The following is a 16,727-nucleotide window of genomic DNA, read 5'->3' on the forward strand; positions in this document are numbered from 1 at the left end:
CTGCCCCCATACCAAAGACAGGTTTTTTTTTAAAACAGGTTTTCCTATGGGGCAGCCATTTTCCGAAAGTCACTTTTTTTTTTTTTAATATAAGCTCATCCGACCATACAGTACTGCCGGGATCTGCAACGGGAGGTACCGGCTGCACGGGGGGGGGGGGGGGGTCTTAAACACATTGGACGGGGGGGGGGGGGTGGTGTGATGTTAACCCTGGGGGGGGGGGGGGGGGGGGGGGGGCGCGGCGCTGAAGACTGCACTGGCTTTCACCCTGTATTTGGTAAGTTTCCAAAGATGGGTCTGCCAGTGTAAAAAAAAACGGCACTTAAACGGTAATATACCGTTTAAGAGATGCGGTGTGAAAGGGGTTTTACCTGGCAGACCCGTTTTTGGAAACATTTTCAAATACAGGGTCAAAACCAGTTATGCGGTCTGAAAAACAGCATAAATGGCGTGTATCTATTCTATACTGTACACAGCACATCTAACTTTATTGCAATGTATTCCATATAAATGTTTTTGCATTTATATTTACATATCATTTTTAAATGCAACTCTTATCTAGGGCTTCTAGATGGTGTATATTTTCATGTCTGAGACCAGGCAGTCGGGATAATGACTGTCGGGATCCCGACTGTCGGTGATTCATACCACACCCCTGGATAGTTGTCAGGCTCACTTCAGTTTGTTCCTATTTTATGTCCTTTTGCTTCGCTTGTTCCTGCTAATGCATCTACTAATTACTTTTATATTTGCTGTTGTGAGATCATAACCAATCCTATATTGACGCATGCTGCTCATTTTAAATTTTTAAACTTAACACAGATTTCTGTGGTATCTATGGTGACCCCCCCTTTTTTTTTTTTTTGCTACTTATTCTTTCAATTAAAGCTCGAAGAGCGATGTAATAACTAATTAGCTTATGTCATATTACAGGAGATAATTGGTTGGTATCTTTTTCTATTTTCTCTCTCCAAGTTTTGAAAAATCTCCCATCAATGTGTGATCTGATGCAGTTAGAACCCTCCTAGCATGTAATATAATTTTTTTTTTCTTTAACACTTTTTTAAGGTATGACGTGGAACTGTTTCAGAGGATTGAACACCTAATTGGTAAGAAACTTCCAGCCTACCCTACGCAAGAGGAGGAAGTAATGATGCTGAATGAGAGAGTGGCTGAAGCACAAAGATTTGCCCGCATTGTAAGTGCCCCTGTTGCTATTTACAGATTCTTTTTTTCTGTAAACTATTGTAATATTATATTTATTTATTTATTTTTTTTCAAATGTTTCCCTCTTCTAATGATGTGGCAGTGTTTTTAAACCATTTGGTAATTAGGACATACCCAGAAATAATGTTAGTGTTCAGGAGCAAATAAACATTGACATGAGAGAAAAACTTATGGTGTGTACACACGGTCAGATGTGCCTTCAGATACTATCCACGATCAGATCGGATCGTGGATAGTATCTGAAGGCACATCCGATTTGCATACAAGTCTGACTATATAGTGCAGATCTGCACTATATAGTCATGGCAGACAAGACTTTCTGCCTTGCGATACGTGAACGCGCATCGGGATCTGAAGGGTTAAAACCCTTGCGATCTGCATCCGATTCTGATCCGATGTTGACTATATCGTCAACATCAGAAGGCAAAAAGTACTGTGTGTACACACCATTAGGGCAAGTTGTCCCTCTTTTTTTTTATTTTATTTTTTTTTGACTCTTGCACTGTACATTTCTCTTTTCTCATAGCCCAATGCAGAACCCCTTGTACCAATCTCATTCATCTATTTGGCTCTGCCTTTTTTTCCTGTACAGCTAGAACTTCTGTTTCAATTCCTGTGCTTCCAACCATTTCTGCCCATCTCCCTTTGACAGGAGTGGCACTTGAGACATTAGTACCATACTTAGTGCCCATAAACCCCCACCTGTTGGGGTGTGCTGCTGCAAAGTCAGCTGTGACCAGCGGCCGTGATGAAGCCTTGGCTAAACTGCTGTTTGAAACTACTGCTGGTTACAGTGGACTTTATAGCAGCGCACCCCAACACCAGCAGACGCACGTCTCAGCTACCTTTACCGGCACTTCTACACAGCCTAGTGCTTCAAGGTATGGGTCTTCAAACTGTGGCCCTCCAGATGTTGTGAAACTACAAATCCCAGCATGCCTTGCCACAGTTTTAACACTCCCTTATAGCAAAACTGTGGCAAGGCGTGCTGGGATTTGTAGTTTCACAACATCAGGAGGGCCGCAGTTTGAAGACCCATGCTTGAAGGCATCATACCACACTTGCCCTGTTATGCCAACCATACGATAATGCTGATAGTGCTGCCTATCCACACAACCTAGTACCACACTTCTTTAACTTTCTGTGCCTATAGACTCTAGGAATTATATCCTTTTGAAAGCGCCAATTACCGCACCACTTGCCTCTTCCAAATCTGAGCACTCCGCCTGCATGTATACCACTCATTCTCCACCAATGCCCTAGGCATATAAAAAACAGCAGTGTAGTAGATTGCAGCTCTAGGATGCTCCTGTACGGTCTACCAATCACTCTTCACGGTACTCTTATCCTTGTTCTGTTAGGATCATGTCCTGCACTGGTAACTATTACACAGGACTTTTCTTTTCAGAGGCATACAAAGCAGATACCTTCTTTATTTTCATCCTTGTGACTGAACTATTATTGAACCCACTCGTTTGCAAATAGATTGTGTCACAAAAGTGCAAGCAGCAGCAGGTCTAGTTTCAGTTAAATAGAACAGAAAGTGACTTGGGTCTTGTGTTATCTGCCCGTCCTGCAATAGTGCATGCCATCGCTTTCACAATGCTGTACATAGATGTGCTGAAAAATTAAAAATAGCACGAATATGAATCAATGAGCACCCTCTTATTTACAAGTTTGCTATTTATGTTTATATCTGGTATGTTTTATTTGCTGACCATATAGGGACATCTTTGATCCCAGGAGATTTATACTCTAGGGCTGTTTCTATATGTTTGCAGGCTACCGAATTGCATTGCTATTGGTAAACTCATTATTATTACCCTTTGTATTTTTTATCAAAGATCTTACACTGTCTATTGTTGTCTGTTGATATTCCAGAATGTTTACAATTCCACAGGCTACTAATCTGCAGTAATATCACAGCAACATTCACATTATTAACCCTGTGCATTTATTTCTATTAGGACAGATAACAATTTCCAGTAACAGGGCATACACACAGTGAGATGTGCACTGTTTTTCTATTCAATTTTGCTTATCGAAAATTAAAAAAAATTCTACATTCGATGCAGATTCGATCCCAATGCACGCTCCCATAGAAAAATAGTCTTGGCAGCCAAGACGATATTGTGGAAATCTAATAGTAAATAGTGCAAATCAAATGTGTACACATACATCGATTTGCTTTTGATGTTAGATTCGATTTTCTATTAGATCTGGCATGAGATCTTCCCATTCGATTTGGCATTAGATCTGTACTTTTGCATTAGATATCGAATTCGATATACATTCATGGTACATTGTACACATTCGATTTACTAGATCGAATTCGATATTTCCTTGGCTGCACAGTAGATTTTTCTGTTCGAGTTTGTGAAAACTGGAGCGTGCATCAAATCGAATGCAGATCGAAAGTGACACAAAAACAATTCAATTTTATTTAGGATTTGATTTTGCTTCTATAAGCAAAATCGAATCGAAAATCGGGAATAATCATCGATGCATGTGTACAGGGCTTGAATCCAGTGTTGATCTAATAGCAAATCTAATAGCAAATTGAATGGAAAAACGAATAGAAAATACTGGAAATTGAAAATGAGTAGAAAAAACTTCAGAGCAGGTCGGATTGTCCACATCTAATAAAAATTAAATCGAAAATGGAATCGAACCGTGTGTACTAGGGCGGAGTGAAAAAACTGAAATTGAGAAATTCAAAATCGGCTAGTGTGGGAAAGTTGTGACTTGACCTGAATAAGAAACGTGCAAAAGCATTTTGATCTGAGTCAACATCTTCTGTTCTGGCAAGAGGCCTAAAGTTTCACTTTTTAGGTGAAAATAACAAAACCTATGAATATGCTCCAATCTAGTTATAATTATGTCAGGATGTCTTAGAGTGGTTCATTAATATACTTTAGCATAGTAAAAAACAGTACGAGCTTGTCCTAGTGCAAAGTGACTGACTGGCGGGAGAAAAAAATCCCTAATAATTGACCCATTTTCATGGTCACAATTGTGAATATTGTGTGTTTTCTCCTGAACGTGTTTATAATAGAAGAAGCACAAATACTCTAAATGGAATTTCAGTGACACTGGGTCAAATATAACACTGCATAATGGCCCTTAATCAGACCTGATCGCAGTACAAATTTGTTTTCAAAATGGGCAAAACAAATGCTGCATTGCAGGTGGGGCAGATGTAACGTGCGGAGAGAGTTAAATTTGGGCGGGGTGTGTTGAAACTGAAATCTAAATTGCAGTGTAAAAATAATGCAGCAGGTATTTACCCTGCACAGAAACAAAATAACTCAACACAAATCTAAAGGTGGCCATACATCTACAGATCGATTGTGAGATCTGGCTGGTTGGAACAAATACCTAGTAATATCTGAATGACAGTGTTTGGCAGTTTTCCAGCATTTCAAAGCAAAGTATCAGCATTTCAAAGCATCCATTACCAGTATTTTGTTCCAAACAGACAGATCGGACAATAAATCTGTAGATGTATGGCCACATTAACTCCCTCTGCACATGTTACATCTGCCCCACCTGCAGCTGCATTACAGCATATAATTATGCCAAAGATAAGCCAATATATTAACAGTTAAATACATTAAAGTGCATTATGCTGTAATAAGTATTGCTGATCAATCCTGCCTAGCAGGGCCGTCTTTTTGTATGGGCTTAATGGGCACTTGCCCAGGGGCCCCAGGTGTATAAGCTCTATGTTGATAGCTGAGGATCCCCTTTTTTCCAGGGATACCAGAATTTTGAAAATCGGCCCTGGGGAACTGCAGATATCCAACTTCAAAGCAGCAGTCCACATCCGACCTGTTAATTACAATTTCCAGTCATATTTCTCAGGTTCTCTCTGACACTAGCGGCTTGTCTCTATCATGCCCAGAACCAGAGATATCAGCCTTCCAGCAGCCGGTCCCTGCTCCAGCTCCAAACGTCTGGTGTACAGTTTTATATTTTTGTCAATGGATTGCTCTGGTTCCTGATCTCTGATCCCCAAGTTCCCAGCACCTCCTGAAAGTTGGGACTCTAGGTTTTTATACTAGGCTAAGAAATCTATTTCCAGATAATGGTGATATCTGCAGTCAAACAAGCTGCCCTTCCACCGGAAAATGACGAATATTAAGCCCACTCCATTATCCAACCGTCCCCTGTGTATAAAACACCCCCTACCTCCCTGGAAGTCATTTACAAGGGACCCTTCATACAGCTCAGTGCCCCCTTCCACACGTTAGTGTTCACCCTCCCACCACCTGTGCAGTAAAGGAGTAATTAGCAGAAGTTACTGCTCCAGGTCCTACATGTTGAATGGAAGATAGAGCACCCCCTGCCACCCGTGGGATATCAAAGCTGCTGCTGATACCACCCCCCACCCCTAGGAGGGGAGAATGGGTAAGGGCCCCAGTGCATTGCTTTGCCCAGGTGCCCACACTGCTGTTAAGACGGCCCTGCTGCCTAGAAATGAACACAGTGATTGGCATATATGTACTGCTGGACACCACTCATAGAATGATTAACCTGTTATTTTTTGAATCAATGTATTTGTTTATTTATTTACAGTTTCTTATATACAGTAGCTCAGCAGATTCCGTTACGCTTTACAATAGTAGACAGTGATAAAACAAACTGGGTAATGACAGACAGACTTGGGGGTTAGAGGGCCCTGCTGCAAGCTTACAATTTATTACATCATAATACACTTCAACGTATTTAACAGTTAATATATTGGCTTATCTTTGGCATAATTATATGCTGTAATGCAGCCCAATCATGTTCCCAGTATAGGGGATGCAACACTGTTTTTCTGTCAATAAACAGAAGTGATATGTAAAATGATACATTAGACAGTTCACACTGTTACTTGTAAAACTTATTGTTACAGTTACTGTTTTTCAATAACAGACTGCAACAGTTATTTCTTATTTATATACACAGGATTGTCTATCTTTGTATATGCACTGCAAAGAGAGCAGCATAAATCCAATTTCATATAGTTCAGTGACACTGTCTGAAATATAACACTGCATAGTGGCCCTTAATCAGACCTGATCGCAGTACAAATTTGTTCTCAAAATGGGCAAAAAAATGCTGGACTGCAGGTGGGGCAGATGTAACATGTGCAGAGAGATTTAAGGTGGCCATACATCTACAGATTTATTGTCCGATCTTTCTGGTTGGAACAAAATCCTGGTAAAAGATGAGAGCAAATGACAGTTGACCATTTGCTTTGAAATGCTGAAAAACTGTCATTCAGATATTACCAGCTGTTTGTTCCAACCGGCCCAATCTGACAATCAATCTGTAGATGTATGGCCACCTTTAGATTTGTGTGAGTTATTTTGTTTCTGTGCAAGGTAAATACCGGCTGCATTATTTTTACACTGTAATTTAGATTTCAGTTTCAACACACCCCACCCAAATTTAACTCTCTCAGCACGTTACATCTGCCCCACCTGCAATGCAGCATTTGTTTTGCCCATTTTGAGAACAAATTTGTACTGGGATCAGCTCTGATTAAGGGCTATTATGCAGTGTTATATTTCACACAGAGTCACCGAAATTCCATTTAGAGTATTTGTGCTTCTTCTATTATAAACACGTTCAGGAGAAAACACACAATATTCACAATTGTGACCATGAAAATGGGTCAATTATTAGGTATGTTTTCTCCCACCAAAGTCATTCACTTTGCACTAGGACAATCTCGTACTCTCTTTTACTATGCTAAAGTATATTAATAAACCACTCTAAGACATCCTGACATAATTTTAACTAGATCGAAGCATCTTCATAGTTTTCGTAATTTTCACCAAAAAAGTGAAACTTCAGGTCTCTTGCCAGAACAGAAGATGTTGACACAGATCAAAATGCTTTTGCACGTTTCTTATTCAAGTCAAGTCACAACTTTTCCACACTAGCCGATTTTGAATTTCTCAATTTCAGTTTTTTCACTCCGCCCTAGTGTGTACACAGTCTAACAAACTTAACTATATAAATGTGTTTTTATTTGTGTTTTTTGTTTATTGGGTTTTTTCCCTGTTCCCTGAAACATAATTTAAATAATTAAGTTTTAACTAAGTAAGCGTGCCCCCACACGAGTACGGATTCTCCTCTTCCTTCTAGTGACAATACTCTTGGAGGAGCACCTCCATACCTGCATCATACTATTGTGTAACAAATATACGTTCCATCTCCATATAGGTGTAAGCATTAGCATTACTGCCTCACATAGCTGAGGTCATGGGTTCAATACCCACCATGGCCCTAACTGTGGGGAGTTTGCATGTTCTTCCCGTGCTTGCGTGGGTTTAATACATGTACTCCGGTTTCCACCTACAATCCAGAAACATACCGTACTTGTAAATGAATTGGCTTCCAAGAAAACTAATCCAAGAGTGAATGTGTGTGTGTTTGTACATGTGGTATGGAATATAGATTATAAGCCCTGCTGAGGCAGGGACTGCTGTGAATGTTCAAATATTCTCTGTAAAGCGCTGCGGAACATGTGTTTTCTAATATAAGAAACTGTCAATAAATAAAGGTTTTCCAATCTGCCTCTGGTCAGAATGCATAGGTATTTTCACTTGCCTATCCGTAATCAACTCTTATAGAGACAGACTGCGCTGTATAGTGATTGGACTTTGCTATAAGGTAACATAGAAACACAGAATTTGACGGCAGATAAGAACCATTTGGCCTATCTAGTCTGCCCCTTTTTTATCCTCCATTTTCAAGGTTTGGGCACTTCAAAATTCACTTCCTGTTTACAATAGCATCTGGTGTTGTTTTGTCACTCAACAATTCTGGTTTTTCACTTGGACCAGGCCACTGTTTTGGCATAATTAGGTTACCTCCTTGAGGTATTTTCTCGATTCACTCAATTAGCAGATCATAATTTCTGCTTTTCAAGTGCCAGTGTTCCTTGGTTATTGTGCGGGCCTTTCTGGATCTCTGTATAATGGATTCTTTGTCCTGTATGGCTTTCACAAATTAGGCTGGCCAACTTTTAGGTTAACATTAGTCAGTTGGCTCTACCTGCATAACAACAAAACATATTCTGTGATGGTCCAGTTCGTGGTAAAAGCTCTTTTCACTTAGTGCAAACTTCTTGAACAGCTCGATGAGGCACCTCTGCAGAGCACCTTTTTGCTTCTGCAATTGCGGCATTCAGACGAAGCCTCCTTGGCACAGCTCAGCTACAACAATATTATTTTAAGTGTTTTATCATTGAAACACTAAGAAATCGGACATTACAGTAATTAGTTATAATAGATACACCGATATCAGATCTATAATAATTAATAAATCTATAATAAATTAATTATTTGTATAAATGACTAATTGTTAAACGTACAAATACTCGTCACAATAAATGCTATTAAACCTAACCCATCAATCTGTGTCTAATATTACCTTATGGGCAGCTGCAAGACCCTCCAGCAGGATTCCAAATATTGCCCTTATATTATTGAACAGAATGTAGTTCCAGAGCACATTTTCTGTCATTTTTAAACAGAATACCCTAAGGCAGTGGTTCCCAAATTATTTGTATCAAGACACTATAGTATCAGAAGTTCTCCACGGCACCCCTAGGTCAAAAGTGTCTTATTGAGAAATCAAGAAAAATGTTGATTAAATTGTGTTTATATGTCATCTTTAGGTTCTGTTATATGGTGCGGGAAAAGATTTGTTCTGTTTGTACTTATTTTATAATTGACAGCCACAAGCCTTGGTTTTGCCAATTACACTGACCAAAATTAATTTGAATTTGTCCTGGACCACCAACCCAAAGCACACCAGGGTGCCACAGCACACAGTTTGAGAACCACTGCCCTAAGGAGAGGGTGATGGCAAAAGTAATAATTCTTCAACATTGAACTGACAGCGAGGACATTCCAACCAGCAACTGGCAATGTGGGAAGAAGTATGCTTTGTGCAATATTTTCAAAACATTTCAAAACCTTTCTTGATCTTAAAATGCTGGAATCAGACTTCCAGAAAACTGGAGTGCTTTCAAGTTAACTTCACATTATATAAATCTGATAACAAGCACCCTGAATACACATCTCATCTTTCATTTGCTGTCTCAGGAAGGAAGTAGTTCCCCAGTATCGCCTTTTTATATATCAATTCTGACAGGAGCACAGTTAGAAGGAGAATTTGAATACTTCTTTGGGTACTCTTTACCTAGAACGGCGACCATCGTATGCACTAAAAAACGGGTGCGATGCGATGCCCGCGATTTCCCATAGGGATCAATGTTAAAAGTCAGATTGGACGCGATTTTAGTGTTAAATGCCTCAATGCCCGCGATTTATACATAGTAAACAATGTTAAATGGTCCACAGAGCCCTAATAGTCCCCCTGAAGTCTTAAATGGCCCCCACAATTTTTAACGCCACCCCACGATCAACGTGAACCCGAAGCGTGGCGAGCGCAGTGAGCCCACGAGGGGCGGCGGTACGCGTCCTCCGACCTTTTCATACCCCCACTATCCACGTCAGCGTGGAGTTGAGAATAGAATAGTGGCGTGGCGAGCGCAGCGTGCCCCGCGAGGGGACGCGGATACCTTCACAGGTAAACGCGTCCCTTCGCGGGCTTCACAGGTATCCGCGTCCCCTCGCGGGGCTCGCTGCGCTCGCCACGCTTCGGGCTCGCTGCGCTCGCCACACTATTCTATTCTCAACTCCACGCCGAAGTGGATAGTGGGGGTATGAAAAGGTCGGAGGACGCGTACCGCCGCCCCTCGCGGGCTCGCTGGGCTCGCCACGCTTCGGGTTCACGTTGATCGTGGGGTGTCGTTAAAAATTGTGGGGGCCATTTAAGACTTCAGGGGGACTATTAGGGCTCTGTGGCCCATTTAACATTGTTTCCTATGTATAAATCGCGGGCATTAAGGCATTTAACAGTAAAATCACGTCCAATCTGACTTTTAACATTGATCCCTATGGGAAAATCGCGGGCATCGCATCGCACCCGTTTTTTATGTGCATGCGATGGCCACGATGCCCGCGATTTTTTATCCCCGACGCCCGCGATGCCAATCGCGGGCGCCGTTCTAGGTAAAGAGTACCCTTCTTTGTATGAGAGCCATAAAGCTATTGGAACAACATAATTTTTATCTTTCATGTAAGCAAATGGGTGTGAACAAAATGAGTCTGCAAACGTTTGTGTCTGCAAACGAAAGAGTGTGGTAAGACCACTTGTCTAGAAAAGTGCCAATGTTAATTAAGCCTTCACGGTGTTACTTTGTAAATGGAAATGAAGCCTATGTATGTATATGTGTATGATGTGTACTGTAATTGTTTGTATTTGTTATATTGTTTGTATTTTAATGATTTGATAAAATTAAATAAAGACTCAATTAAAAAAAAAATGGAAATGAAGCCTGCCCCAGGAGGCTACAGTTCTTTAAAAAAAATGTTCTTCATTTGATCAATTAGCAGAAAGATCTTGTTCATGTAACCAATCTTGTAAATGCAAAACTGCAATTGTTGTTCTATGTCTGGAAAGGTAATTCCTCCATTTGCTTTGATTTGTAATTTTATTTACCCCATGTACAGATGTTTAGCTCCCCAAATACATTTTCTAAAAGTAGAATTCAAATGTTGCAGGTCTTTTTGAGACCATTGTGGAAGAGCTTGAAGTATCTACAATAAACTAGGAAAGGTTATCGTTTTAATTAAGCTAGCACAACCCATGTACGTTTGTGGCCATCAGAGTTGTTACATATCCCTGCTGAGGAATCTGAGGCGCAGCAATCATTTTTCTTTACATAGAAAAGGGCTAGTGTCACCTTTGCTGATTCTAAGAATTTGGATGACCTTTTCAAAAAAGCTTGGGCATTTCCAGATAAAAAATTCCAGATTCCCAAGTGTCTAGACTCCACTTTCACCTTTGCTCCAGAAGGCAGATGGGTCTGGTAAATCCCGCCAACAGTGGATGCCTCGGTCTCACGGTTCCTGGGGCGGCTTCCTTGAAGGATTTGGGCGATAGAAATATTTAGGGCATGTTCAAATCTATTTACAGTTTTTTTAACCGCCATGTTACAGGCTGATTGGTAGTATTTTACACTCTGCTTCTGTCACACTCCAGAACTTAGTACATCTGCCCCTTTTGACAAAGGAGGCACAATTTGTAAAGCCAGGTTTTGCAGATTTGAATATATAATTTATGTTGTTAGAAGAAGGACACTCAGTAATTCTGTGCATTGTGAAATTAAGTTTTATTTGTCATTCAAGGAATTAAGAGAACATGGAGAAAAGAAGAAAAAACGTCCCCGGGATGAAGACGCAGATGATGCAGAAGGCTCTTCTGGAGTCAGGAAAAAAGTAACCGGGGGAAAGTTCAAAAAAGAGGTCCACTGATAATTTAAAGACATTTATGGCTACTCTCACTGATTTACATTCTGAACTAACAAAAGGCAGAATACTCTTCAATATTGAAGGATTTTCTAGAAAAAAAAGAACTTGTCTGTACAGTTTACTTGAAGAACTCTGCAGTGGAACAACCTACCTGGACCATGCTAAATTCAAAGACTCGTATATTTTCGAAAATTAGTCACAACATACGTAATTCACCTGTGACTATCAAAGACCTCCATTAAAAACCTGTTTCTAAGAGACACCCAGTTGCTGCATTAAACTGAGAACATGTGTTGGAATGAAGTTGATCTGCTCTGTGGGAGCATTCATATTTGTAGCGGTTTATTGAAAATGTTCAATGTAAACTAAAACTACAGTTTAAAAAATGTCTTGACCTATATTTAACATGCTTTTCAGATACTTTTTCGATCTTATACATTTTTAAAAAGGTGGTTACGGAAGTGTTGCATAACTGCAATATTAACAATGCAGTGAGCTTTCTGAGTTAAAAAAAAGTATACCTCTGAAAAAGGAAATATTTATATATTCTTGTGAGACTCCTAAAAAAATAAATATATAACCAACCTAAAACAAATTCCAATTTTCTCAAGTGATATATATACTACACGTCCAAAACAGGAGCCACAGTGGGGTGCCAACATGTGAAATATCTGCATATGATCATGATGCTTATTAACCAATATATTAAAAAAATACACAATCCAAAGATATTAGTCTACAGACAGTATCTACAGTATAGTATCTAGCCCAGACATGAGAGGAACAGTAAAAAGATAACTTATGTTTTCACATACAAAGTACCATTTATAATTGTAAATGAGTTAACTGTAACAACACTGATACTGGGTAACTGCCTGACTGACTGCACATAATTCTGACTTATTACAATTTCATAGAAATAGAACAGACTCAATACTCCCAAGGAGAGATCTTCTTATATAGATGGAATGCCAAATTCCTTCCTAAAGAATAATGGACAAAAAAGGACAAAAAGGGGGTTGTAGGATTGGATGCACACCTTTTTTACAGCGAAGATTTACTTTTTTATTTATAAGGTTAATTTTTCTTAAAAATGTCCTTCTAGTTTTTCTTTTATTAATTGAAACTGGAGGACATAAGGACTGTGTTAGATAAGGTGAAATCAAGAGGTTAACATTTTTGACATACAATCACAACATGAATGAGACAGTGCAACAAAGAAATTTAGCTAGTGAGAAAGAATAGTTTTTATTAAAAACTGGTGCAGAGCTAGGGTTGCTTGTGCAGTCTTTGTAGTTGTTCGTATGAGATAGATAAAAGCGCTCAACCGACAGCATGAATCAAGAAGGAGCAAAAACAATAAAATCATTAAAAATCTCTAAAATGGAATTATAAAATATATAGATTCCGGATCCATTCAAAAATGAGCATAGGTAAATAATAAACATTGGAAATCATAAACTCTCAGACCAAATACGAAATACAACATCAAGGATATGAAACGCGGAGTAACGAAAAAAACAATATCTTTATTATAAGATCACTCATATTTGATAAACCTGATAAATTAAACATAAGAATACTGAAAATTATATCCTGTACAGGGCATAATCCCGACACCAAGACTTTCGGGTCTCGGCAGAAACTAGCGGCTATTGGACAGCTACGATCACGTGATGTGCATCTGACGTCACACACGTGAGGTGATACTCCAGGTTACGGGCGGAAGAAGCCCGTGATGTAAGCAATGAAAAGAAGCGCATAATAGGCCCTAATAGAGCACATGACATAACAGAAGTGATCTGATTGGACATGACCATACGATAAATAAAGCACCAGTGGGGCTGCTGACCTGAGCCTTGAAAAAGACTTTTAGAAAGTTAAAACACGTATTGGTGGCGGGCAGAGCTAGGGCAATGTTTGGTTGTAAATTAATGTACAAATGTAAAAATATGCAGAGATTGTAGCTAACTAAGGGGTTTATTCTAGTTCATTATTTCTAACAAAATCCTTCTTAAATGGACAAAACCATGTGCACTGCAGGGGGGGCAGATGTAACATGTGCAGAGAGAATTAGATTTGGGTGAGTTATTTTGTTTCTGTGCAGGGAAAATACTGACTGCATGATTTTACACTTCAATATAGATCTCACTTTGAAGAAAAACCCCACCCAAATCTAATTCTCTCTGCACAAGTTACATCTGCCCCACCCGCAGTGCACATGGTTTTGTCCATCTAAGAAGGATTTTGTCAGAAAGAATGGACTAGAATAACCCCCTAAGAGAGGGACACGGTCAATCTGGCCAACTAATCCCCACAAAAGGGCAAACAGGAATCCAGCTCTTGACATATTCTCCTGCTGAATTAAAACTAGTAATACTAAACCCTACAGCGGTTTACTGCCGGTCCAGGCAGAAACCCCTTAAAGGGACAGTATAACCACAGTAATCACAGGGATGCTTTAATTTCATCCCTGTGATCTAATCATGATCAAATATCAATTGTAAAAACTGACACTATTTCCCAGATAAGAGGGAACAGGGATATTTATAATTTATGTCCCTGGACAAACTGTGGTTCAAGAACAGCTATAAAAAACTGACTTCTCTTCCCATTCAAAAGGGAACAGCAAGAGCTCACACAATCGGAAACTGAAACAATGTTGATCTGAGTAGAAATCAACTATTGTTACTGTTGCTGTATTCCTGCCTCTGTGAAAGAGATAAGACCTGGGCGGCTCTGTGCCAGAAACAGAGCAGAAGGATCCAAATTAAGGCAATACAGCCACTAATAAATATATAGATACACCAGCACTTATCTCATACGAACAACTACAAAGACTGCACAAGCAACCCTAGCTCTGCACCAGTTTTTAATAACTATTCTTTCTCACTAGCTAAATTTCTTTGTTGCACTATATGTCTCATTCATGTTGTGATTGTATGTCAAAAATTGTAACCTTGATTTCACCTTATTTAACAGTTTCAATTAATAAAAGAAAAACTAGAAGGACATTTTTAAGAAAAAGTAACATTAAATAAAAAAGTAAATCTCTGTAAAAAGGTGTGCATCCGACCCTACAACCCCCTTTTTCTCTTTTTTGTCCATATAAACTTATATGGTTTCGAGGATAGCACCCCCACCAAAAAAGAAATAGATCGGTGGTAAGACCTACACTGACAGGTCAAATAGTCCAGAGTGCAGACTTATCCTTCCCGTTTTACATTCATAAAGAATAAGGAAGAAGCCCTAGAGGATAAAGCGTCAAATCAATACCAGCATAAAAGGAAGTCTAGGTAATCTATACTAAACGCCTTGAATAGATAACTGACAAACCCACCCACCCATGATTTAACCCACCTTTTCTTACTATAGCTCCTCTTTGTTTTTAAAAATACTGTGAGAGCCATCACATATTCTTAACCACCAAAAATAAGTTCATGTTTTATTTCAAATTAGTAAAACTGAATATATAGATTCCAGAATGTACTCCTCCATTTCTCTTTCTTTTCCTTGCCAAATTAAGTGTTTGTGCCTTTAATGGCCACTAAAATCCAGATTTTTATTACCTGTTTAACAGGAAATGTATGTTCTCGCCTGTTCAAATCCTTTCTTTTAAAATTTGTAGAGTTCACCAGCTTTACACAGTGGATATAGACTGAGTAAGAGTTTGGTCACCAAATGGTTAATGTCTCCCAGCAGCCCAGTTTATTGCTATCACATAGCCTGGCCTTAAAAACCAGTTAAGTTAGCAAGCCCAAGGCAGGAGTGAGAAGTAAGACTAGCACACATACAGATTAAAACACCCAGAAGTTAGACGGGGGAAATAGAAACAAAGCAAAACCCAGCAAGTCAGGTGTGTCTGGGTGGGCGCCCTATATTTTGAAGAAAGGGATTTAACCAGGTTAAAAACATAAATAAGTTTATAAGAAATGTTGGCACATCCCAAAACTTTCCCCATGTGGGAAGGAATGCTGCATTAAGAACCCATCGCCTGAAAGCCACATCTACGGAAGTGTTGACTAATGAATAGAATTTGAGAAACATAGGGGTAGAAGACCATCTGGCTGCCTTACAAAGCTGTTCTGCACAGTGCCTTGGTGAGCTTCACAAAAAGGTTCCATCAGCCTGGTGGAATGGTCTGTTACCATGGCCAGAGTATAAAGGTCTGTTGCAGAGTTAGTGCTTTTTGCTTTTCTTGAATCCTTCATAAGGCCAGTGGGGAAAAAAATGTCCAGAGGAGGTTTTTAAAAGGTTAAACCGTAACCCTGGGAGATTATATGTTACCATCTTCAAGGGTGGCTGTTCATCTTCTGATGGCCTTAGCCACCAGGGCTGGACATGTGATAGCAATGGCATGAGAATAAATAGCTTTAAGAGTTTTACAGCAATATGTTGTGTTCGTGATAAGGAGAGTAGTGTCCTTAAGATGATGGGCAGTGTGAACTCCATCTAGGGGAGGAGATTCCGATCAGCAACAGGAAGCTGATAAAAAAAAAAAAAAAAAACAGCAATGCGCTTAGAATTAGAAAGTTGATTGTTAGGTACAGCCCATAACTCCACTAGAAGGTCCTGAATTTGCAAAGAAGTACTAAAACCCTCTTCTGATGCTTAAACACCATAGCTTTAGACTCAGGGGCCTGCTCAACATCCTCCGTTTAAAAGTACAAATGTAACCACCTTAGTCAGCCATGAAATCTACAAATAGGGATTTTGGGACAGAAGAGGTTACAACATCCGAGGTAATTGACACATTGTCCTGGTGGTCTGAGGATAACTCAGATTCTGTGTCCTAAAGAGACAGCGGTGTAGAACTGTCCCATCTTGAGGATCTGCACTTGGAAGTGTGATCTTTAGCATCTTTTTTTTAATAATAACACCTGTTCCAAACCCTCCGCTGATTGTGTATAGGACTGCATTTACGGTAGTTCTGTTGCATCCAGCTGCAGATCATCTTCGACAATGGCAGCCTGCGTCACTGTAGAGAAACTGGCAGGGGAAGTCGATCTGGAAGTTGCAAGCTTATTAACTGACTGTACAGTAACATTACCTGTGAAAAAGAGGAAGCCCGTTCCTAGCTGGAAACTGTTGCTAATAAAGCCTATTGCATATCGCTGA

The 16,727-nt window shown here is 39.7% G+C and overlaps 1 protein-coding gene across 2 annotated transcripts in view; it reads left to right on the plus strand.

Moving 5' to 3' along the window:
- Positions 1 to 12,330, plus strand: part of DDX47 (DEAD-box helicase 47) — a 45,319-nt gene extending 32,989 nt beyond the window's left edge. For both annotated transcript variants that reach the window (XM_083156620.1, XM_083156622.1), the window contains exons 11-12: positions 1,069 to 1,198; positions 11,487 to 12,330. In XM_083156620.1, coding sequence (XP_083012746.1) covers positions 1,069 to 1,198; positions 11,487 to 11,612 — 256 coding nt within the window. In that variant the 3' untranslated portion in view covers positions 11,613 to 12,330. The remainder of the gene's footprint in view (positions 1 to 1,068; positions 1,199 to 11,486) is intronic.
- Positions 12,331 to 16,727: the final 4,397 nt, after the last annotated feature.

Source organism: Crinia signifera, chromosome 8, assembly GCF_055691185.1.
Source record: "Crinia signifera chromosome 8, ASM5569118v1, whole genome shotgun sequence".
NCBI lineage: Eukaryota > Metazoa > Chordata > Amphibia > Anura > Myobatrachidae > Crinia > Crinia signifera.